At 38.5% G+C, this 24,083-nt stretch overlaps 2 protein-coding genes and 1 long non-coding RNA gene across 3 annotated transcripts; 1 reads left to right on the forward strand and 2 right to left on the reverse strand.

The window, feature by feature from the left end:
• Positions 1–7,670: 7,670 nt before the first annotated feature.
• On the reverse strand, positions 7,671–10,581 carry LOC141712808 (uncharacterized). The gene is made up of 2 exons (XR_012571710.1): positions 8,653–10,581; positions 7,671–8,310 (listed from the first exon to the last, which is right to left on the reverse strand). It is a non-coding gene; the product is annotated as an uncharacterized LOC141712808 (long non-coding RNA).
• A 1,146-nt stretch (positions 10,582–11,727) lies between these two features.
• On the forward strand, positions 11,728–16,355 carry LOC141710889 (monosaccharide-sensing protein 2-like). Its single transcript, XM_074513386.1, has 5 exons — positions 11,728–12,231; positions 12,468–13,034; positions 13,575–14,512; positions 15,142–15,329; positions 15,648–16,355. Exons 1-5 carry the CDS (start codon positions 12,153–12,155, stop codon positions 16,084–16,086), a joined length of 2,211 nt encoding a protein of 736 aa, XP_074369487.1. The 5' UTR covers positions 11,728–12,152; the 3' UTR covers positions 16,087–16,355.
• A 745-nt stretch (positions 16,356–17,100) lies between these two features.
• Positions 17,101–22,900, reverse strand: LOC141712809 (MLO-like protein 10). The gene is made up of 15 exons (XM_074515882.1): positions 22,497–22,900; positions 21,485–21,542; positions 21,196–21,395; positions 20,563–20,679; positions 20,405–20,465; positions 20,210–20,298; positions 19,859–19,933; positions 19,685–19,773; positions 19,550–19,599; positions 19,428–19,468; positions 19,181–19,354; positions 18,368–18,403; positions 18,190–18,257; positions 18,036–18,096; positions 17,101–17,680 (listed from the first exon to the last, which is right to left on the reverse strand). Exons 1-15 carry the CDS (start codon positions 22,623–22,625, stop codon positions 17,276–17,278), a joined length of 1,653 nt encoding a protein of 550 aa, XP_074371983.1. The 5' UTR covers positions 22,626–22,900; the 3' UTR covers positions 17,101–17,275.
• Positions 22,901–24,083: the final 1,183 nt, after the last annotated feature.

A 24,083-nucleotide genomic window follows, 5' to 3' on the forward strand; every position in this document is an offset into this window, starting at 1 on the left:
GAAGTTGAGACCATATTTCCAGGCTCACAAGATCGAAGTCCTGACGAACCAACGTTTGAGGAACATCCTTCATAGCCCGAAGGCCAGTGGAAGGCTCATCAAGTGGGCGATTGAGTTAGGAAAATTTGATATCAAAATACAAGCCACGAACGGCTATCAAGGCTCAGGCCTTAGCAGACTTCGTGGTCGAATGTACTGTTAACGACCAAGAAGTCGGGGTAAGAGATAGTAACCCCAGAAGGAGGAGAGAAGGAGAAGGATGAAGAAATAACCTTAAAAGAGTATTGGGTTCTCCATTTTGACGGAGCATCCAAAACAAAATCTAGTGGTGCAGGCCTAGTCTTGAAAAGCCCTGATGTGTTTATGATTGAATATGCTTTGAAGTTGGACTTTCCGACTACGAACAACGAAGCAGAATATGAAGCATTGATAGCTGGCTTAGGCTTGGCTAGAGCAGTGAGGGCCAAAAACCTGAAGGTCTGCAGAGACTCAAGACTTGTAGTTGCTCAAGTTAATGGGGAGTTTGAGGCTAAGGATGATACTTTGGCCAAGTACCCGAGAGTCGTAAAGGGAATACTGACTCAGTTCGATGAATGGTACGCAGAACATATTTCGAGAGAGGAGAACACTACGGCGGATGCCTTGTCTCAGTTCTCCTCGTCTGAAATCGAGAACTATCCGAGAAGTATTTACTTCCAGGTCTTGAAGACCCCTACTATTCATGTCATAAATCTGATAGCACCGATCGGTGTGGCAAGCTGTTGGATAGACCCAATCAAGACCCACTTAGAAACTGGGTGGCTCCCCGATGATGCCCAGAAGGCACGCAAGTTGTCGGTTAGAGCGTTAAGATACTCGTTGATTGAATGCCTTCTTTAAAAAAGGTCCTTTGTTATTCCGTACTTGAAGTGCTTAAGACCTCTTGAAGCAAAGGAAGCACTTAAAGTAGCCCATGAAGGGATTTGTGGACAACACGTGGGGGGCAGGGCCCTCGCTCACAAGATAACTCGATTGGGGTTCTACTGGCCAACTATGCTAGCCGATGCAAAGGCTTATGTGAAGAGATGTGACAGATTCCAAAGGCACGCTCCGATAGTACGACAACCCCCAGAGAGGCTTACATCGATCATCACACCCATCCCTTTTGCAATGTGGGGAATGGACATACTTGGACCATTTCCTATGGCATCGGGACAGAGGAAGTTCATTGCGGTAGCCATAGACTACTTTACAAAGTGGATTGAGGCTAAGACACTAGCCAAGATAACCACCAAGCAAATTACTTAATTCTTCTGGGAGAATGTGATATCCCGATATGGAATCCTGCACATACTTGTCACGGATAATGGGAAATAATTTGATAATACAGAGTTTAGAGAGTATTGTGATGATAACATCATAAAACTTCGCTTCACCTCGGTTGCGCATCCTCAGGCAAACGGGCAAACGGAAGTTGCTAACAGAATCATCCTTGATGGACTTAAAAAGAGGATTGAACGCTCAAGAAACACTTGGGTGGATGAGTTGTTGCCTATACTATGGGCATATCGTACCACCTGCAAAGTAACAACTGAAGATACCCCATTCATGCTGGCTTATGGAGCCGAGGCAGTGGTGCCCCTTGAAATCACACATGGATCCCCTAGGATCGAAGATTATGAATTGGAAACCAATAAAGAAGGCATGAGGCTTGCTCTCGATCCCATTGACGAGGTCAGAGATGAGGCCAGCTCCCGCAATACAGAGCATCAACGAAGAGCCTCCCTCTATTTTAATAAAAAGATTAAAGAAAGGTTCTTTTACCAAGAAGGCTTGATCTTAAGAAAGATTGAGGCTTAAGGAGTTGAAGAGAAATAAAAGATAACCCCTAACTGGGAAAGGCCGTATAAGGTCAAGAAAACATGAGGATGAGGATTCTACAAGTCGGAAACTCTGAGCGGTGATAAAGTGCCTCATACCTGGCGCGTTTCGAAGCTGAAGGTTTAATATGTTTAGGACATGAAAGATATGTTCCTAGTACTTAGTAGTAAATGGAGGAATAAGGTCAACCAGTGTACGAGCATCCAATGAATAAAATTCCCAAAGGACCAAAGTACCGAAAATAAAAGATGAATATGAAATCAAACTACAAATGCAGGAGATCCTGAAGGATCAGAAATCAAGTCATGATGAACAAATAGGTTAAACACTGAAGATGTTCAAGTCCATGAAGGACCACAAATAGATAAAAGCCACACACAGCAAACAAAGCCATGCAAGGCCTAAACACTGAAGGACAATCTATAGTCCAAAATCAGATGATTGGCCAATAATGGCAACCTCAGAATCAACCCAAAGGGTAGGAAATCCCCGCAAATTTAGCATATCTGGGTAAGAGCTATGAACAGAGCCAATGGACATATTAATAAAGCGCACCCCATCATCATGGGTGTCCATCATCTTGAATAAGTTTTCCGACTATTGATAAACGCTAAGAGAGCTCTAGAATTCCAGTCCTAAAACTTTCTCTCAAGTTTCTTCATCAATGCCTCCAAGGCCATGTGCTCACTCCTTCATTTTGTGCTTTTAGTGAAAGAAGTTGCGAAGTAGGCGTTGGACTAATAAGAAAAAGATATTAGAAAGCTAACTTCACGAAATGTATATGGTCGACTAAAGTCTACATTACAAACTCCAGCCTACCAAAGAAGGCTGATCAGCCTCAAGAGAAAGTCTTTGACCAACTGAAGATCCCTCGGAAAAGGCTCCAGCAGACCGGCCTCCAAGGGATGCCTTAAGCCATCCAGGCTCCTCCTTTAATTTGAAGTATTGAATCTAAAAAGAAGAGATGTACCAAATACAAGACATGAACCCCGCACATCCCCGCCTCAGGAAGCTGTTCGCCTAATTAGAACAAATTTAACCAATGGAAAATAGGAGGGGTTAGGCCAACTTTAACAAGCTTCCTTTGAATTATGAGGACCCGTCAAGAACACGAACATGATAGTTTATGTTCGAGGCCCATCGAAACATGTTGTCCAAGAAAGCAAAAATATTTCCCCTTGACCGACCAGAGGAGGCCGAGTAGCCATCCATGAAGATCTTTGACCGTCTAAAGGGTCCTTGGATGAGGTCCCCACCCGGTAAGGCACTCCCTCAAATAAAAAAGAGAGAAGTCTAATCCACAAATTGATATTGAGAAGATTGAAGTTCAAGAACTTCCACGAAATAAGATCCCGAAGGGCCAAGAAGCTCTAGACATTAAGGTTATGGCCGACCAGGGCCTCAAGGGCTTGGTCTCAATGGCCGACCAAGAGTCCTTGAAGCTGACTCCTCCACATGGAGGGGTTAGGCCGACTAGGACATCCTCGAAGGAACGTCTACAGACGTCCGGAACTAATAGGGATGGCCTCTAAGAGAAGGTTCCAAGAAAACCATGAACTAGAGCCAAGGGATGCTCCTGGTGAAGACAAGAACTTCCACAGAAACAAGTTTCGTAAAGAATACAACGTTCACGAAAATAAGTTTCATGAAGAGTAAGACGCTCACGAAGGTGAGATTACTGGCCTACCAAGAGTCAGTGACTCCTAGTCCTCCATAAGGAAGGATTAAGGCGACTAGAACCCTCACGGAGGGAAATAAGTTTCGTGAAGAGTAGAACGTTCATGAGAACAAGTACATAATGCTCACTAGAAAAAGGCTCAAACATCCAAAAAGAGCAGAATTGGTCGACCAGGCCACATGAAGGCCTTATAGCCGACATGAACCTATGTATGGTTGATCCAGACCCTCCTAAAGGTTTTCTGGTGGAACTCCTATGAAATTCCTTGAGAATTCTTGAAAAATTAGGCGCCTAACGAGAACAAGTTTCATGAAGACTAGAACGTCCATGAGAACAAGTTTCGCGAAGGCTAAAGAGTCCATGAGAACAAATTTCGTGAAGACTAGGACATCCACGAAAACAAGTTTCATGAAAAATAGAACGTTCACTAGAAAATGATCAGAAAAGTCTGGCTGAGGGTAAACACAAGTCGTTAGTCTTAACTAAGGGACGATTATGTTAATCACCATGATAAGCAAAACTAGTGAAGATTAAGACAAGATTAGCTTTTCAGCTGAACTCACGAATACGAGAACAAAGCGTTCTCCTCCTAACAGATCAGACTATCCTGCAGGAGACTCTCAAGGTCCATTAGGACCACTCTCAGCCGACCATCCCACACATGGGGGGCATATGGCTGACCAGAAGCATCCATATTAGAGCCATGACACCCACAATTTATATGCGGGGAAGCTCCGGCCGACCAGCCAATAAATGAAGGCCTTTTGGCCTACCAGGAGCCTCCGTATCAGAGCCATGACAGCCACAACTTCTATGCGGGAAAACTACGGCCGACCAGGCAACAAATGGAGGCCTTTTGGCCTACAAGGAGCCTCCATATCAGAGCCATGACGACCACAACTTTCATGCAGGAAAGCTCTGATCGACCAGGAAACAAATGGAGGCCTTTTGGCCTACCAGGAGCCTCCGTATCAGAGTCATGACCGCCATAACTTCCATGTGGGGAAGCTCCGGACGACCAGGCAACAAGTTGAGGTCTTTTGGCCTATCAGGAGCCTCCGAGTCAGAGCTGTGACGACCACAACTTCCGTGCGGGGAAGCCCCGGCTGACCAGCCCATAAGTTGGGGCCTTTTGGCCTACCAGGAGCCTCCGTGTCAGAGTCATGATGGCCACAACTTCCATACGGGGAAGCCCCGACCGACCAACCCACAAGTTGGGGCCTTTTGGCCTACCAGGAGCCTCCGTAGCAGAGCCATGACGGCCACTACTTGCCTCCGTAGTGGCCTTGACCTACCAGCCAACAAATTGGGGCCTTTCAGCCTATCAGAAACTTCTGTAGGAGAGCTATGAGGCCTTCAAAAGTTATTCCGTAGACCCTCTTGAGAGGTCCTTAGGAAATTTCTCAAAAACGATAACTCTCAACAGAACCTAGTTTCGTGAAGACTAGAACATTTACGAGAACGAGTTGGTTGAAGTGTATAACATCCAACAATAGAAGTTTGGACTAGTTTAATGAAGTATAAGACTTCCTATAAGGGAAAGTTCAGTAGAACACAGAGTGTTCAACAAGAACGAGCCAAACGTCCACCGGGATGAGTACAGAACGTTCGCTGAAACAGCCATAGCAGAGCCCTGATGAACTCAAAGGCAACCATGAAATTAATTCCATGGACAACCAAGAGCAACAAGGAAATAAAAAGATATGTAGAAACCTTGAACTCCTAGTGAGAAGCTCAAAAAAAAAGTGAGGGGCAAGAACCCCTGGATAACTACCTCCAGGCCAACCAAGAAGTGGCCGACTAGGAGGTGGCCGACCAGGAGGGTCTCCTCCAAACTAGCCTAGCAGCCCACAATTGGGGGCATGAGGCCGAACGTTTGGACTAGTTTAATGAAGTATAAGACTTCCTATAAGGGAAAGTTCAGTAGAACACAGAGTGTTCAGCAAGAACGAGTACAGAACGTCCACCGGGATGAGTACAGAACGTTCGCTGAAACAGCCATAGCAGAGCCCTGATGAACTCAAAGGCAACCATAAAATTAATTCCATGGACAACCAAGAGTAACAAGGACATAAAAAGGTATGTAGAAACCTCGAACTCCTAGTGAGAAGCTTAAAAAAAAGTGAGGGGCAAGAACCCCAGGATAACTACCTCCAGGCCAACCAAGAAGTGGCCGACTAGGAGGTGGCCGACCAGGAGGGTCTCCTCCAAACTGGCCTAGCAGCCCACAATTGGGGGTATGAGGCCGAGCAGAGCCTCCTGCCCCAGGAGGTTCTGCTCAACCCCGACGACACCCTTCGAAAATTTTGAAAAATTTCGAAAAAAATGGAAAAAAATCAGAAAAATCTTGAAATTTTTTAAATTTTCAGGATTTTAAGATTAAGCCCAGATTAGGGCCGATTAGTGAAATTAAGCCTAGATTAGGGCTGATTAATGTATATTAGGTGTAATTAACCCAAATTATGGATAATTAGTGATTTGTATGATGAAATTAGCCCAGATTAGGGTTGTTCAACCCATTCATTCTTATAATTAGTGTGAATTAAGGATAATTAGTGTCTTATGCATACTGATTAGTCTTAATTAGCCCCGATTAGGGCAGATTAGCCTTGATTAAGGCCAATTAGTGCATTGTAGCTTAAAATTAGGCTCTTTTAAGCCTAATTGGCAACTTATACATGGAAATTAGCCCCGATTAGGGCCGATTAGCCCCGATTAGGGCCATTTAGCAGCTTTCACCCTATAATTAACCTCGATGAAGGTTGAGCGGTGATAAACGCTCGCTTCTTAGCCCCGTAAAGGGCCGTTTAATGTTAAACACTATCCAAATAGCCTATGCAAATGCCTTAAGTGTGTATACTCGCACTAATAAGTCATTGTAAATGTGTAGGTCGCTCCACACTTTAAAATAAAATGACGATACCCATGAAGGGCTGATACCCATGAAGGGCCGATACCTATAAAGAGCCGATACCTATGAAGGGCCGATACCCGTGAAGGGCCGATACCTGAGAAGGGCCAAAAGTACCCCGAGTCGCGATTAGACCATTATAACTTCCACGAAAACTCGAGCAGTATTTACGAAAGTTGGGGGTAAATGATATGGATAGAAAATACATCCTAAAAACACATTAAATATCGCATTAATTGCACTTGGGCTTCTTGTCCGAAAAGTCCAATACAGACCTGTCTGGTCCAAGTTTCATAGCAGACATGTCTGGTCCAAAGCTTCGTAGCAGGCGTATGACGGCCCAAACAACCAAGGCCCACCAACGGAGGTCGTCCAAGTCCACGAACACGAGCTGTTCACGGACTAGGCCCAATACGGATGGAAGAGCAGAGACATGTGTTCTAAACGGATTCAAAGTCCTACATAGAAGGTTATGTTCTCCTTCCCCAAGAGGACTCCTAATCACCATCTAAGTTGGAGGCTTGTCCACCAAGTCTCCCAAACAGAAGTCTAACCCTAGACTCACCTCTATATAAAGGGCTCTACCCCTCAACCTTGAACTATGTTTTTGGCTTGATTCTCTACAACACAGAGATACATAGGCATATTGCAAGGATCGATAGTCCCGAACGCAATAGTAGCCATTAAAGCTCGAAACTCACCAATCCTAGCATTAAATACTAAAGTACTCAGGTTTTATTCCACAACAATATTAAAAATAAAACTGTATATTTAGTTTTTATTTATTTATATTATTAATAAGCACATATAATTTTTCAGATATAAATAACATAAATAACGTATGAATAATTTTCTTTACTCGATGCAAAAGCTAAAACACTTAGTACTAGTTTATTTGATATGTAAAGTTTTTTATATTTTTATTTTTTAATTTTGTTTTTATTACTAAAATAAGTAGAACTAATAAAATTGTACATTAACTCGTGATAAACATAGTTCTTCGCTGACAGTTTGTGAATAAATGTTTCTTATGAGTTTATACACATGCAATTTTTTGACCAAATAAAATTTTGAATTTTAGTTCGAGCTAGATACTTATGACAAGTCAACTAGGATTTCATAACTAAAGTAATGTTACAAGATGTAAAAAGAAGGAGAATAGATAGAGAATATAGGTTGAGATATATTTTATTGCTTTGACTCATAATAAGAGCCTAGATGTGAAAAATATCCCCTATTCATTATAAACCAAAAGAGTTTAACATCTAAATTAAGGGTACTACCATCCTGTCCATACATTAATAACAACCATGCTAGGAAAAGACAGTTTAACTAAGCAAGAAAAGACAATTGAAAAGACAGATGGTCCATAACTAAAATAAGAGTTTACTAGTAATTAAGGTTTAAAGTTATTAGTAGAAAAATAATAATCTTCTTCTTCAATACTCCCCGTCAAGCTGGAAGAGCAGACTTCTAGAAAGCTCCCAGCTTGGCAGCATGTTGATTGTGCAGGGAGAATTTTTATAATTATGTCAGCTACTTGATCAACAGAAGAACTGTGCTCAGTCTTGATATGAACAGCCTTGAGATGATCTCTAATGAAGTGACAATCTATATCCATATGCTTAGTCTTCTCATGAAGGGCTGGATTAGCTGCAATAGCTATAACAACTTTGTTATCACATTTGAGAACAAAGGCATTAAGTATGCAAAAAACTCCGCAATCTTACTCGAAAGACGCGCTAAAACTTTTGTTTTTTCCTCTTTCTTAGAGGTAAAGATTTCAATCCAAGGTCCTTTAAATATGCTTTGAGCCAAGTGACTTCACAAGTTGTTAGAGTCATTGATCTGTATTCTGCTTCTGCAGAGGACATGCTTGGAAGAAGGATTTGAGGTTTTTTAGAGTGTCTGATTTGTGTTGTAAAAGAGATATCCATCAACAATTATAAAAAAAAGAACCTATATTTTCCTTTATAGGGAACCTTGTAAGGTCCCCAAATGTCAATGTGTATAAGTTCAAAGGCTAAGGTTGCACAAGAGGAATTTTGACATTAAACAGGTGAGAAAAACTTGTGTGTGATATTTGGTGTAAGTTTAATACAAGGAATTTGTTGCAATTTGTCTATAGGTGCATGTCCAAGTCTATGATGCCAAAGAGATAATGGAGTAATATCATTATGCTGAGATTGAGTAAGAGGGTTACCAGTGGTTGGTAACTACAGATCAGCAGTAAGACATATTGCAGGTTGAACTGGAGCTGGAGCTTTTACATCTAAGTAGTAGATATCATTCCTAGCCCTCCTAATGCCTTTCGATTATTTGGTTGAGTTTTCCGGAATATTGCAGTGTGTAGGAAAGAACTGAACCTCATAGTTTGCATCTTTAACCAAGTTTTAAACTGAGATAAGGTTATGTTTGAAGGTGGGAACACACATCACATTTCTAAGCACAAGTTCTGAACTCGGTATCACAGTTCTACAGTGATATATAGTGGCTATGTCTCCAATAGGAAGGTTAATGATTGGAGTGTGGATAGAGTTTTGGGGTTTATAAGGTTCAGCAAGTGTGGTGTCACATGATCTGAAGCTCATGAGTCAATAATTTAACCTTTGTCGTCATTTTTGATACTATAACTAGACATCATACCAGAAAAATGGTAATCAAGTTCTTCATCAGTCTCACTCCCTTTAGCTTGGCTAATCTGCATTTGAGGCATGAGCTTCGCTAGTTGCTCTATTTATTGAGAGATAAATAGAAGACACGGTGAATTAGCTGGGGTAGAAGCACTAGTGTGTGCTGTAGCAGCCAGCTTAGGTCTAGAAGAATGAGGCCATTTATTAGGAATAGAGTGTGATTTGGCTCTTGGGATAACGTTTTATCTTTGTGGTTGAAAAGATGGGTTTTTTGGTTGCCATTCAGGATAACCTACTATGGACCAACATTTCTCCGTAAGATGGCCTTTGGTTCCACAGGCTGTACATTGAATTTTTTATCTTAGATTTAGTTTTTTCATACATGGACATCACATCAGGAATAGAAAATGACAGCTTTAACACTGCTCTTTGAGCTTCTTCTTGCTCAAGAGCTGCACAAACAGTCTCTACAGTATGAAGAGGAGTGAACAGTAAAAGTTGGCTTCTTTGGGGGATAAACATCTCATTGAGACCATTAAGAAATTGAAAAAGTCTTGACTCTTTTTAATAGGTACTGATATTTTCAAGAAGTTTGGGGACGTTAGCTGTGGGACTAGAGATAACAGGTAGAATGTTCATAGAGTCAAGCTCTTCCCAAAGAGATTTCATACAAGTATATTACTCTGTGACGGACATGGAGTTTTATTTTAAGGCATACAAGGCTTTGCACAGTATATATTTTCTTGAGCCATTTTTAAGGCAAACCTCTTTTCAAGATTAGACCGGATCTCTCCGGCAGTAGACATGTACATAGCTGATATTTTAATAGTAGATGAGATATTACCAGTCAACCATGCCATCACCATGTTATTGCACGTCTCCCACATCTCGGTTTTTGTAGCATCATATGTCGGAAACGGTACAGTGCCATTGACAAAATCCAGTTTCTGTTTGGAGGAAAGATTGATTTCCATGCACCTGCGCCATGCTCTGTAGTCTATAATGCCCTGTAGCTTATCAATCTAGCTTATCAATCTGGATAGAGGTTGCATTGGTAGAAGGGTGTAATAAGAGAGGGTTGACCTTGTCTTGGTAGGAGAGGCAAGGGTTTTAAGAGGTTTGAGAATTTTGAGAGATTTGAGCCACTGCTTAGTTTCAAGACAAGATGAATTCAGATATGAGAGGGTGTATAGAAGAGGTGGTTCACACTAATAATCAAGCAGGTGAATTACAGAGGAAGGTTTGAGAAGAAAATAAATATAGTGAGAAAGAAAGACAGCAAAGTGCATCCTTTGCATTCAAACTCTGATACCATGATGACAAGTCAATTAGGTTCTCATAACTAAAGTAATGCAACAGAATGCAAAAAGAAGAAGAATGGATAGAGAAAATAGGTTGAAATTATATAATTGTGCCTCGTAATGAGAGCCTAGATGTGAAATATATCCCCCATTGAGGAGCTACAAAATAAAAGAGTTTAACAACCAAATTAAGGTACTATCATTCTGGCCATACAATGATAACAATCCACTAGGAAACAACAGTTTAACTAGGTAACAAAAGACAACAGGAAAGTCAGGTGGTCCATAACTAAAACTAGAATTTAGTGTAATTAAGGTTTAAAGTTATTAGCAGAAAAATAATAATGTTCTCCTTCAATAAATACATCAAAGTTGATACATTAGTAATTTAGAGATTGAGGCTCTGTTTGGCAGTGTTGTTGAAAACTGTTGTGCTGTGAGGAGAAGTGCCGGTGAAAAAAGTGTTGTCGGGAAATTTAGATGACTGTTTGGTAATTTTTTAATTTATGCATATTTTGAGATATAATATATAAAAATAATATTTTTGAGAATGTTTGATATTGAAACTGATAGCTATGACATGCTTTTGCTAATAACAGCTTTTAGACCAAAATCGCTTTTCCAGAGAGTAATTTTTTGAATTTACCAAATACCTTTTTGACATTTTTTCAGCAAAAAACTGTTGAAACTATCTGAACAACAATACCAAACAGAGTCTGAATCTACTAGCTCCTCATTCACACACCTAAATGTAACATAACAAAAGTTGGGGGTATAATAATATATCATGCTAGCGAGAAGAGCTGACGATATAATTCCATCTCTGATCGTTTTTACAAGATATAGTATAGCACAAAGATGACTTGTTAATTTAATTAAATTTGTAAATTCAAACTTATTTGTCCAAAGAAAACAAATTTATCAGTTAATCTGCTACCAAGTACATTTTTTGTGGCTCATGCTTTCTCACGATTTTAAACATACTAGCCAAAAGAAAAAACTGAAAATTTATTTACACTTGCACCAAAGAAAAAGAAAAAGAAGAACTTGGATAAAATCAGGGGAATCTTGATGATTTGTAATAAAAAAATAACAGCATGAGAAATCAAAACATTGTAAAAAAAAGCGGGGGGAGAAGAGTGAAAATATCAGCAGCACTCAGCAGTTCCTTGGTCATAGGGTTAGCGACATCTCGGTTTGAACTAGTAAATTGCATTTATTTACTATACTTTCTGTTATGTTATTTCCTCCTCACTTTCACTCTTCTACTCACCCCCCATAATATGTTTAATTATGCAAACACTTTGTCTGCATGTTTGATTAATTCTAACACTTCTCTTTCGGTGTCTTTCCAATGAATCACATGCCAGCATCCATGTTTCTTTTACATATTGTGTTAATGTGTTTGATTTAGATCATTTCGTGTTTCACTATTATCTCACAGTTTATTTCATTTTTATGCAAAAATACACATGCCTAAAGATGTGTACTAATAGTCGTATTGCCGTTAGCTGATGCAACTATCTTCAACTGATTTTTAATTTTGTATTGTACATTTGTTCTACGTGCACTAGAAATTTCTTATTACTTGTGTAGATTACATATGAAATCTGAGTGAATATGTGGTGGTTTCAGTATCTTAAAATCAAATGTACATAAAGGATATGATCCGGAGACCTGCCAGTGTAACGTGCTTGCACAAGATCTAACAGTGGAAACAGCAATTAAGCAATTTCCCACATCAACGAGCTTAACAATATTTAAGGAAAATGAGAGGAGCTGTGCTTGTGGCCATTTCTGCCACGATTGGAAATATGTTGCAAGGATGGGACAATGCAACAATAGCAGGTATATAAGCATATAGTAACCTTATTACCTTTTTGTGTTGTTTGAAAATTGGGTTATATTACATTCACCAGTCAGACATTATTACTTTTCATTGGTTGATTGTTTCTTTCCGAAGTAAATTAGTGTAATAATTTAGAAGTGAGAATAATGTTTCCCGTTTTTAGTTGTTACACAATTTGATTTATAAATAGCTCTAGCTTTCGATGTACATGATACTTATCCAACGAGCTGTTCAGGGGCAGTTCTTTACATTAAAAGGGAATTTAATTTGGAATCCCAGCCTACACTTGAAGGGCTAATTGTAGCAATGTCACTGATTGGAGCAACTCTTATTACAACATTCTCTGGACCAGTATCAGATTCAATTGGGCGGCGCCCTATGATTATAGCCTCATCTGTTCTCTATTTTCTTAGCGGTATAGTGATGTTTTGGTCTCCCAATGTCTATGTCCTGCTTATTGCAAGGCTTATAGATGGTTTTGGAGTTGGTCTTGCTGTCACTCTTGTCCCTCTCTATATATCTGAGACGGCACCATCAGAGATAAGGGGATTGTTAAATACCCTTCCACAGTTCACTGGCTGTGTTGGAATGTTTCTTGCTTACTGCATGGTTTTTGGAATGTCATTGATCAATAATCCTAGCTGGAGGTTGATGCTTGGGGTTCTTTCCATACCATCTATTATATATTTTGTATCGGCAGTATTCTTTCTGCCTGAATCTCCTAGGTGGCTTGCTAGTAAAGGTCGGATGGAAGAGGCTAAACATGTTTTACAACGATTACGTGGAAGAGAAGATGTCTCAGGTTTGTCTACATTGTATGTGTTGAGGAAATGATGTAATAATTACTGTGCTTTTACTTCCTCTGATTGGCTCTCTGCATTATGTTGCTGACTAATATGTTGCTATTTCAGTTATTTTGGGGGGTTTCTTAAACAATGCAATTTTGTTTTTCTTTCATTGTATACATAGATCACAGAAGGAACTGGAAGATCAGTTCAAGCTTAATAATAAATAATTGTAGTCTATCTTCCTCCCATTTCCCACTTTCTCTCCCTCACTCTCACTCCCGCTCTCTCTATCTCTCATGCAGAGCTACCCTTTTACCTTTAGAGTATCTAAACAAACTTCATCCTATTTCAACCGAGATTCGATTCTGTTTCATTTATTGAGCAGCAACTTTGATGATGTGCTTTCTGAGCAACATTCTGACAATCTAATATGATAACAGATGCGGCAGCTCCTTTAGATGCATGAGTTTTTTAAAAGTAAAATTGAACTCATTTAAGATTGGAACTCGTGAGTCATGGCGGTGATCTTATTTTTAAGTATCATGTGTTTGCAGGTGAAATGGTCTTGTTAGTCGAAGGACTTGGAACTGGAGGTGATACAACTATAGAAGAATATGTAATTGAGCCAGACAATATGCTTACACGGGACCTAGATCATGCTGTAGAGAAAGATAAAATCAAATTATATGGTGCTGAAGAGGGCCAGTCGTTGGTTGCCAAAGCTGTACGAGGCCAGAGTATGCTTGGTATGATGTCTCGTACTGGAAGCATGGCAAACCGGAGCGCTTCTCTGATGGATCCTATGGTCCATCTCTTTGGCAGTGTTCATGAGAAGCTTCCAGAGATGGGAAGTATGCGAAGTATGCTCTTTTCACATACCGGTAGCATGTTTAATGTACCTGAACAACCTGAAAATGACCAGTGGGACGAAGAAAATCTTCACAGAGATGGTGATCGCCACTACTCTGATGGTTCGGGACCAGAGTCTGATGATAACCTACGGAGCCCATTACTCTCGCGTCAAACAAGCACTACAGAAAAAGAAGGAGGTGCTGCCTCCAAGGGCAGCTTATATAATTTGCGGCATCATAGCAGCCTCTTCCAAGGAAATGCTGGTGAGGCAGTCAGTAGCATGGGTATTGGTGGCGGTTGGCATTTAGCATACAAATATTCAGGAAGGAAAGGTCATGATGGAAAAAAGGGAGAACTTAAAAGAATCTACCTACACCAGGAAAATAACCAAGAATCTCGGCGTGGTTCTGTCTTATCAGTTTCCGGTGCTGACATGAGTGCAGGAGATGCAGTTCATGCATCTGCTCTTGTGAGCCAATCTGTCCTTCATGTAGAAAATCTTCCAGTTCAGCACCCAGTGGGAGCAGCAATGACTCAACGGCCTAAATCTGCCAAGAGAGGGCCACGTTTGACTGATCTTCTTGAGCCAGGTGTGAAGCATGCACTGATCGTCGGAGTAGGAATTCAAATACTTCAGCAGGTACTGTATTAGTCTGTAGTATATATCAAATTCAAGTTTAGTTTTGTAGGGGCTCATTTCCTAAAATATACCACTGCTAATCGTGGAATTTACACTGTTAAAAGTGAAGAAAAACATAACCTTCTTTTAGTTAGAGATTTTTTGAAAAAATTATATCCCAACATACAAGATTGATTTCTTGCTTTTAGTCTCATGGAGGATTGTTTATAAATGGTTATTTTTCTTCTTTTTTTTGCCAATTTAAATGGTTATCCCGCTGTTCTGAATGCAGCAACTTGAGGCAACTTAACTTCCATGTAAACTTCTAACCTTGAAGACCTGCATTCAGTTGTGCAGCCAAAATTACATGTATTTCCTTTAAGGATGACCTCTGAACTGATCTGAAGTTGCTTTTTTACTACCCGTTTAAGTAATCGGTTTATGTAAAAGGGTATTTACATTTCTTCAGAAACATAAACCTTCATTATGTGCGAAAAGTGCTGCAAGAGCTATTTTGCCTAGTTTTTAGCCAGGAAGGTTCTTTAAACTGAACTATAGACGTTTATTTGAATCACTCAAATGAGCCTGTTTTAATTTATGAAAGGTCTAAATTAGCCGATCAATTCTGACAATGATCATTTGTTTCGCAGTTTTCTGGCATCAACGGGGTAATGTACTATACTCCTCAAATTCTGGATCAAGCGGGTGTGGGAATTCTTTTATCTGATTTGGGTATCAGTTCAGAGTCTGCTTCTTTCCTTATAAGTGGACTCACAACCTTATTGATGATTCCAAGCATCGCTGTTGCCATGAGACTGATGGATTTTGCCGGAAGAAGGTAAATTATATATTTGTTTTACAAGCCTAGACATGGTATACTTTCTTATTTCTAAGTAATATAGTTGAAGTGTTAAATTGCAAGGCTTGTTTATCCTCGAGCTTCCACAATCAACATAGTGTCGTTACTAATAATCTTTAAGTTGTTTTCAAGACAAGTAGTCTATTACTCTATTTAGTATTCTTAAAGGAAGTTTAAATAGGGATTTTGGCTAAGCCGATAAAGTTTAAGAGTGCACGATAGTGCTTGAACTGATCTTTCTATAAGTTGATTATTTGTTTAATATTTCCACTTTCTTCATTGGTATTCTATCTTCAGGTTTCTGCTGCTAGGTACCTTGCCTGTCCTACTAGCTTCCCTCGTTCTCCTTGTACTTGCAAACACCATTAGCATGGGTTCTGTCCTCCACGCCATTATTTCAACTGCTTGTGTTATTGTTTACTTCTGTTTCTTTGTCATGGGCTTTGGACCAATCCCAAATATTCTCTGCTCTGAAATCTTTCCTACGCGTGTTCGTGGCCTTTGCATTGCCATAACTGCTCTGACATTTTGGTTCGGGGACATTATAGTCACGTACTCTCTTCCAGTTATGCTCAGCAGTGTAGGGCTTTCTGGTGTTTTTGGCTGTTATGCTGTAGTATGCGCTATAGCATGGGTCTTTGTGTACTTAAAAGTGCCTGAAACAAAGGGTATGCCACTTGAAGTCATTACAGAATTCTTTGCAGTGGGCGCTAAACAATCTGACATGCCTGCATAGAAATAGCAGCTTATGTTTGGAGTTTGATGCTGAGACTAGAGTTAACAACTTTTGTGATGACACTAAAAGAGTGAAAAGAGTGCTAGTTATCTGGGAAGGAAGAAAAATAATTGTCAGCCATTGTCGAATATTCGAAGCAGTGTCAATGATTGATCCTTTCTACTTTTCTTTGTTTCTATACGTTTCTGTATTAAGTTGGTAGGTCTCAAGTGTGGATAACTTCTTCAAGTATGCCTCTCTATATAATTATTTTAGCCATAGTTTTTCCTTTTCCTATGTTCCAAGTTTTTCTACATACATATTTCCATAATCTTGTGCATATATTTATCAAACGTGAAATTTGTAGACTTAAAATGATAAAGTTAGAACTATAATGACAAAGATTTACAGGAGAATGCCATTTTATTATGAAGTAATACATATACAGATGAAGTAGTTATAGAGAAAATAGAGATCAGCTGCCGCACAGGATTTAATATAGGAAGCATGAATGCATGTGCTGAACTTTGCAGTATTTTTATAATTCCAGGTTTGATGCACAAGCTTTAAAAGGATTTTTTTTTTATCTGCATTAATGATTCTTTATCTTCTAGTAAACTTTGTTCTTTGGATTCTGATATTCCATAATCCAGACCTGAAATAGTAAAAGTGTTAGAAGTTGTCCCACATCATTTCTGGGAGGCGTAATTTGCTAGAATATTAGCAGTCAGACAACTTCAATTAGCATGACGCATTTTGGGAGTGATCCAAAAACAAACCCGTCGGGCCATAAGCAGCCAGACAACTCCATGAGGTCTTTTGGGAGATGCCCAAAAATAAACCCGTGCGGGACCGGCCCAAAGTTGACAAGCATGCCTAACAGCAAGTACCTTAACTTTCTGCAAGTGTCTTCTATGTTGAAGTTCTTATAGCCTAAAAATCTGGCAAAGGTGTATCAAGTAAACAAACTTTAGTACTTCAACTCTTCATATAACCTATTACTATTGCTCTTGGGAAAAATAAGGAGGAAACGTCTTGACAAATGTGCTCTATTGCTTTTTACTTGATGAACAAAATTGGTAAGCTACAACAAGCTACTTAATATACTTGCGCAAAAAAAAACTATACAAAGAATCAAAGTGGCTTTATTATACACTTGCCTAAATCAACTTTCATGTTGCGGTGCTAGCGTTCCAAATGTAAAATCAACTTACTGCAGTTCTTCATTGGGCTGAAGTACTGTCTTTTCAACATCTGTATTGCCATTATCAACTCTTACAATCAACCTGGCTGTGGCGGATTCAGCAAGGTGATCAACTTCCAAAACCGACATCTTGTACTCGTCATAAGAAGAGTGCCCGGTCGTCTTGAAGCGATGAAGTGTGGCTGGTGAGGAGTGAATATTGGACACTGAAGCTGATGCCACTGGAGCAATCGGGATTGGATCAGCATCCTCAAAAGATCGCCTAGCAGATTCTTCTGTTCTTCCTCTATGCATAGTAGTAGTAGTAGATTCCCCAGCTCTTCCGGCATGCTTCTTAGCAGCTTTCTTCCAGTTCAGCAAGGCTCTGGAAGTTTGCTCATCAAATATCGATTTCTTCATATGTGAGCCCATCTGAGAATGAAGTGGCATTCAGAGAGATATTATCTTAATTGCATTTTGGTACAGCTCATGTAACATTTGCTTCTTCTTTAAAGGTTTGCGTATGTGCACATGGTTTTGATGGGGGGGGGGAGTTGTTTATGTTGTGCATGCTCGTGCACCACCACCAATAGATTAGTAAGTAAAATCTTTAGAGAGTGAACTGATTGTTTCAATAGAGACTCTGCTGCAAGCTAAATATTTTGATAGATGTCATCGAGTTACCACTGTTTTCAGACTTTGTGAAAATCCAACAAGACCTTATTTATGTGACCTTAATCAAATATTACTTATTAGCTACTAGAAAGAACATCAAAAGAGAAATTACCTGAGTCACAAGGGCGTAGAGGGGAAGTGTAATATAGCTGCATAAAACAAGCACCAACACTCTGCAGTTCGACAAAATTTATATCATCAGTTAACTAACTGAGGTTTTATATGGCATTGCCGCAGTAAGCATTTTTATGCAACAAAACACTCACCCAATACAAAGTTTGACAATCAAAAACTCATAGTTTTCATGGAAGCAAGAATTCACGCCAAACTCATACTGCAAATAAGAGGAAAATTCAGCTGTTGGGGAACTTGTATATTTCCATTTAATCATATAACCTATACTGATTTATGTTAACAAATAACAGGAGGGCAGTTGTATATTACCGTTATCCACAAAAAATACGTTACTTGGAATGCATTCTGCAAAACCACATAATTGATTAGAGTTCCTTTAGATGAACAATGAGCTTAAGAATAAACATAAGGATTGGTATTAATTGTTAACATGTGTTTTAAAGCCAAAAAAAAAGAAGTTGAACGCTTGTAGAAGGGTGACCGGCTTTAAGTTGAAGCCCTGAGGTTTGGATATAGCTGCCTCTTCAGCAAACATATTACACATTGTCCCTCTGTCTTATAGAACTTGTTGATAGTATGCTAAGGGCCTGATAGGAGATAGCCCTAACCAAGCCCAGTACGAAAACACTACATCCCACACAACCCGAGACGGTCCCATGTGTGCTTGGACATGTGACTGGTGCAAGAAGCCTAAGTCACCTGACACGAACATGCCTCCAACAAAAGGGCTGCCAACATGATGTCAGAATGCAGGTCTCTCCTAGACCTGCCACGCCTGTAATGCCGAATCTGACACACTGCCACAACAACACACCCCAGTAACGCCTACACCAGATCTGCTCCTCTCCTACGCGTGTCCACGCCGAACCTGATGCACTGTGAAGCTGACAGCCTGACACGCCCTGGACAAACTGACCCACCAATTTCACCACATGCCACATGTTCGTCGGTAAGGCCATGAAGCAAATGACTTATTATAATTACCCGCAGATATCAGGAAATTTCACATCACAAGAGTGTGAAAAAATACAAACATTGCAATCGTTTTTACTGAGTTGAAATACTCATTAAAGTTTCTAAACTTATATCATTATTAATAATACTATTAAAAAGTTTTGGTACCTGAAATAGTGCGAAGTGGATTAGGTAGAGCACCAATTTAGGCCGACCAAACCAAAAATACTTGTCTGAGCCTTGAACTAGAGGAATTCCTTGGACCACTGCATGTCTATTAATAATTTCAGTAGCCATTTTTGTCAAAATGGACTGTAGCTTTGTTCCAACAGCTAATATGATCTGTCAAAAAATACAGTCAGGGCTTTCCTTCTGGATAGATGGATCAAATGCATGATTAGAACAGATATCTTACCACCAGTGGAATTAATGATACCCAAAATAGTGCTTCAGATCCTGTAATGAATTAAACAGTTAATTTTTATTAAAATAGAACTGATTTCTTCTCCTAGGGAAGTCCTATGGAAAGATACATACCATCGACATTTATGAGCAGGAAAATAACAAATGATGCCCACAATACAGGACTGCAAATTGAAGAGAAAAAAAATTATATAACAAATATGCAAAAACAGTTTGTCAATGCCTTATGATGTATAGAATATAACCTACCTGACACCAACAACTACTTTAAAGTCATCCTCTAGGGACCTTTTAATATACTTTTGGAAGTCAAACTTGCTTCCCGGTGCTAAATGAACCTACAAAAAAGAAGAAAAAAATAATTTATATTTGGCCTTTTATGCAACATAGCATTTACAGAAGTATACAAAACTCGAAACTCACATTGATGAATCCATTTCGCAAGGTTAAGTAATCAGTCTTTGTAACAGACCGGAAAAATTGTCGCAGAAAGCATCCCTGTGAACAATATGCTAGTGAATGAGAAGTTTGACATTATTAAGTTACTTAAAAATGTACAACTATTGGACAACCAACCACATCAAATTTTGACTGACAAGTTACACAGCACAATATATATTTAGTGGTACAAAGTAAGTAAATTTGTAACACTAAAATTTTAAGCTATAAAACTGAATATCATGTCCTAGTCATTGTTTTGAATACTTGAATGAGATATAGTGCAACAACGTACATAAGATGTCTCATTCAGAACAGCAAGAGACGATATCTTACAATAGTAAACACGAAGGGAATCTTAGTCCACAATTTTGTATGGGCTCTAACAAAAGATGTCTCATGCACGAGCCTAAATCTTGAAGCATCTGCATATTCCATTAACGAGAAGAATTAAGTTTCAAATAACCCAGATATGCTAATTTTAGAGAACAAATATTTAAGCAATGGAGACTGCTTGTTAATAAGTTATACCATTGGCAAACTCGTAATCATTAGATGCAGTTTCTTTCTCCCAGACCTTCCAACCTCGAATCTGTACAAAAAAAAAGTAAGATGATTGTATATTCATTCAGCCATTTCAATTTTGCAACAAAATCCATCAAGGAGCAACTTATAAGTTTATAGAATACCTTTAGTTTTCCAAGAGCCATAGTTATCGCACTGTATATAACATGAAGGACTGCCAAGAAGAATATGAGGATGTGTAGCTGATGCAGTCCATCCTTACTTATCAACGGTACTTTTCCCTGTTCCCAGGGTATTATTAAGCAATAGACTATTAATCTGTTATGCATATCAAAAGGTTATGCAAAAGCAAGAGCCAATAATGCTGAGGAACAGAAAAGATAAGGTTCGAATATGTGACAACAAATATTAAGCATTAATCTAAAATGATCACAACTATTATTAGTAGGAACTTGTCACGGAGTAAACGCTACTAACTTTGAATTACAATTACCGGAAGCACTGGACAACAACATTGGAAGGTTGTAATGCATATTATTCAGCTATCTTGAAGTTTCTAGACAGACAAAAATATCAGTTTTTATTCGTCTAAAATTCAGTAAAAACACATTTGTTAAGTCTAATTCTATTTAAACTGGTAGTTGGAATAACCTTATAAGACTAAGTAAAAATTAAATTTAATGTTTCCGGATATATGTCTGCATTAATAAGGAAGCTCTTTGACGATATTCTACAATTAACTAACGCAAATAAATAATAGCATGAGATAGCTGTGTATCTACTTGTAAAGGCATTACCTCTTTGCAACTAAATTTAGAATCTTTAGGTGGTGGCTTTGCTTCTTCTTCCTCCAAAAGCCTACTTAATTTCTTCTTAATTCCAGTATTACGAGGACATGGCAACATTGAGTTGGCAACATCTTCCGGAACACAAATTTCAGCAATGTAATATTGAGTGAATGTCAGTATTAATGAAATGAAACCGAGAATCATCAATTCTGCAGCAAATCAGTGAAAAGTTAATATTGGACTATAGAGGTCTACATTGTATAGGTCTCTCTCTCTCTCGCTCCCTCCATCTGCTTACCAGATTTTACTTTGTCCAATGCATCAAAAAGAGCTTTCTTATGTTTTTTGGTAAACCACTGAAGAAAAAAAATTCAATGATTATTAATATTATTATGTTGCTTGAAGACAAGTAAGCTTATACAAAATTAGTTACCCAAGAAAACATGCAAGAGTTATATAGGAAAATTAGTAGATAAACTAAAATAGAATAAACCAAGAAAAATGTGAATATTATTTGATTTGAAAAATATTTTAGATGAACTTTGCAAGTTTTCCATACACTAGAATCAAGTCTTGGTTAATCATTGCTCTTTGCTAGCCTAGTGTCATGAGTTCAAATTCTCAATGGAACTTGACAAAAGATAAGTGGAACTTGGAAGCTACATTTTCTGGTATCGGGCTTAATGGCGGATATGAGGCATAATTGTTTGGATAATGCTACAGATACCATATTCGGTCCCCCTATTTTTTTTACAAATACCACGCGTCTGACTTTGATTGGCTATAACAACATTATATGAAATGGACCTCCTGAATTCACATAACAACGATCAATTAAAACATTCCATATTATCTTGTCACCTATGAAGTGTGAAGTTCGAAAATTCAAAAGGGACGAGGATGGGAGCGGAGATTTACATAAGCATGTCAGAGCAAACAAAATTGTGTGACAAATATAAAATTGAAATCCCCGGTCCACGTAGATTCTATTGAGCCTTGTATTTATACTAAAATCAAGTTGCATTAAAAAAGTAGGAAATGAGTGAACAAATGTAGAACTGCTTAGTCAGGTTTGACCAACTAATTTTTAAACACTGTGGGGGGGGGGGGGTGTCAATTTGGTAAGAAAATGAAGAAAAAAAGAGAGTCAAGAAATAAAGTCTAATAAGTAGTCTAAAAAAGAACCCCATATTTCTTCTACTCATCCAGGAAAATCATAACAGAAGATTAATGAAATAGGTGAAAGTGGAGTTTAAGAAAAGAAGAATAAATGCATAATAAATGCATAATAATAATAATAATAATCTTACAGCACCGAGTTTGTGAAGAATTTTCTCGAGAAGAATGGAGATGATGATAAAAGCTGCACAAAAACCAGCTACTGCCCATGTTGGTGTTTGATCTAGCTCCCTTTGCTTCCCACTTGAATATCCCGCCATTTTTTACACACAAACTTGATCACAGTTGTAAACAAATAAGCCCAGAAAAGAAAACAATGTTCTTCAGAAATTCAATGAGAGCTGCAAAAACTTTTAAAAAATCTTGGTTGCTGGTGATGTTTTGTGGAGACAGCATATACATATATAGGATTTATTGGTAGGCTAGGCTTTAATCGTAGGTAGTTAGGTGACTTGGTAAGAATTGGAAAAGTTGACTTTTGTCTCTCTCTTTTTTTTGGCGATAGGAATTGCTAGGGGAGATAGTTGACCTTACCATCCCCGAGTCCTGAAAGTTACGGTTTGTCCTAAATTAATACGCGTTTGGGGTTGTACAACACCCCTAGTTTTTCCCATTCGGATTGCTTAGTCAATATTGGTCAAACAATGCAATCAACAAAAATCAATATTTTAGTTTGATAATTTATAAATAGTTTTGTAATATTTTCATCCTCCAAAACTGAATTTGGGGATATATTTATATCAGTTAAGTCTATAAATTACGTTTTAGTTAGTTCAGTTTATAAAAATTTGTCTCTCAAGTTTTAATGGAAGATCATCTTCTTCTTCAATTTTTAGCATTAATTTCATTTCACAGTAACCTCGTAATCAATAGATGCAATTGTAATTGTTTCCCACTAAAGTAATTGTTTAAGAGGGGTTGAATACAATTACTTTACAAATCGATGTATTATGAAAGTAAAGTAAGAACAGATGAATCATGTTAGATATATTTGTGATGTCATGTCTAATCTGATTTGTTTAGTTTCAGAACTTATTATCAGAACTTAACTGGAAATCAGAACTTACTGAAGATAGGAAGTTATCAGAACTTAAGCCATCAAGACTTACATCAGAATTTAAGTGCGGATACACTTCATGGATGAAAAGCGGCTGATTTACAGGAGATGATCTGGATTAAATAAAAGAAGATATGCTTGGAGAGTTGTACAACTAAAGGACTACAATAGATAATCTTTGATTGATGTATTTTAGGAAACAGAACATATCATATCAATAAGGAGATATCTTGTAACTGTGTAGTATATAAACACAGATTAGGGTTTACACTATAAGTGTTATCATTCACGAGAATATTATTAATTGTAACCCTAACAGCTCTTAATGATATCATACATCACTGAGAGAGTAGATTAAACCTACTGTAACAGAGTTTGATATATTGAATAAACTTATTTTATGTTACATACTTGTGTTTATAATCGAATTGATTGTAGATACTATATTCAACCCCCTTCTATAGTATCACCGAGGCCTAACAAGTGGTATCAGAGCCAATCTGTTAAGCTTACAAATAGTTAAGATCCAAACAAACAATCAATCATATCCGATCAATCAAAAATACAAGACCCTCAAGAACCTGCAAAGGTTCAACCCATTCAAAACACCAGTAGATATGAAACCATCAGGGTTCCTATGCTCAGGGTGTCTGAGTACCCT

This window comes from Apium graveolens, chromosome 3 (assembly GCF_009905375.1).
Source record: "Apium graveolens cultivar Ventura chromosome 3, ASM990537v1, whole genome shotgun sequence".
NCBI classification, from domain to species: Eukaryota; Viridiplantae; Streptophyta; class Magnoliopsida; order Apiales; family Apiaceae; genus Apium; species Apium graveolens.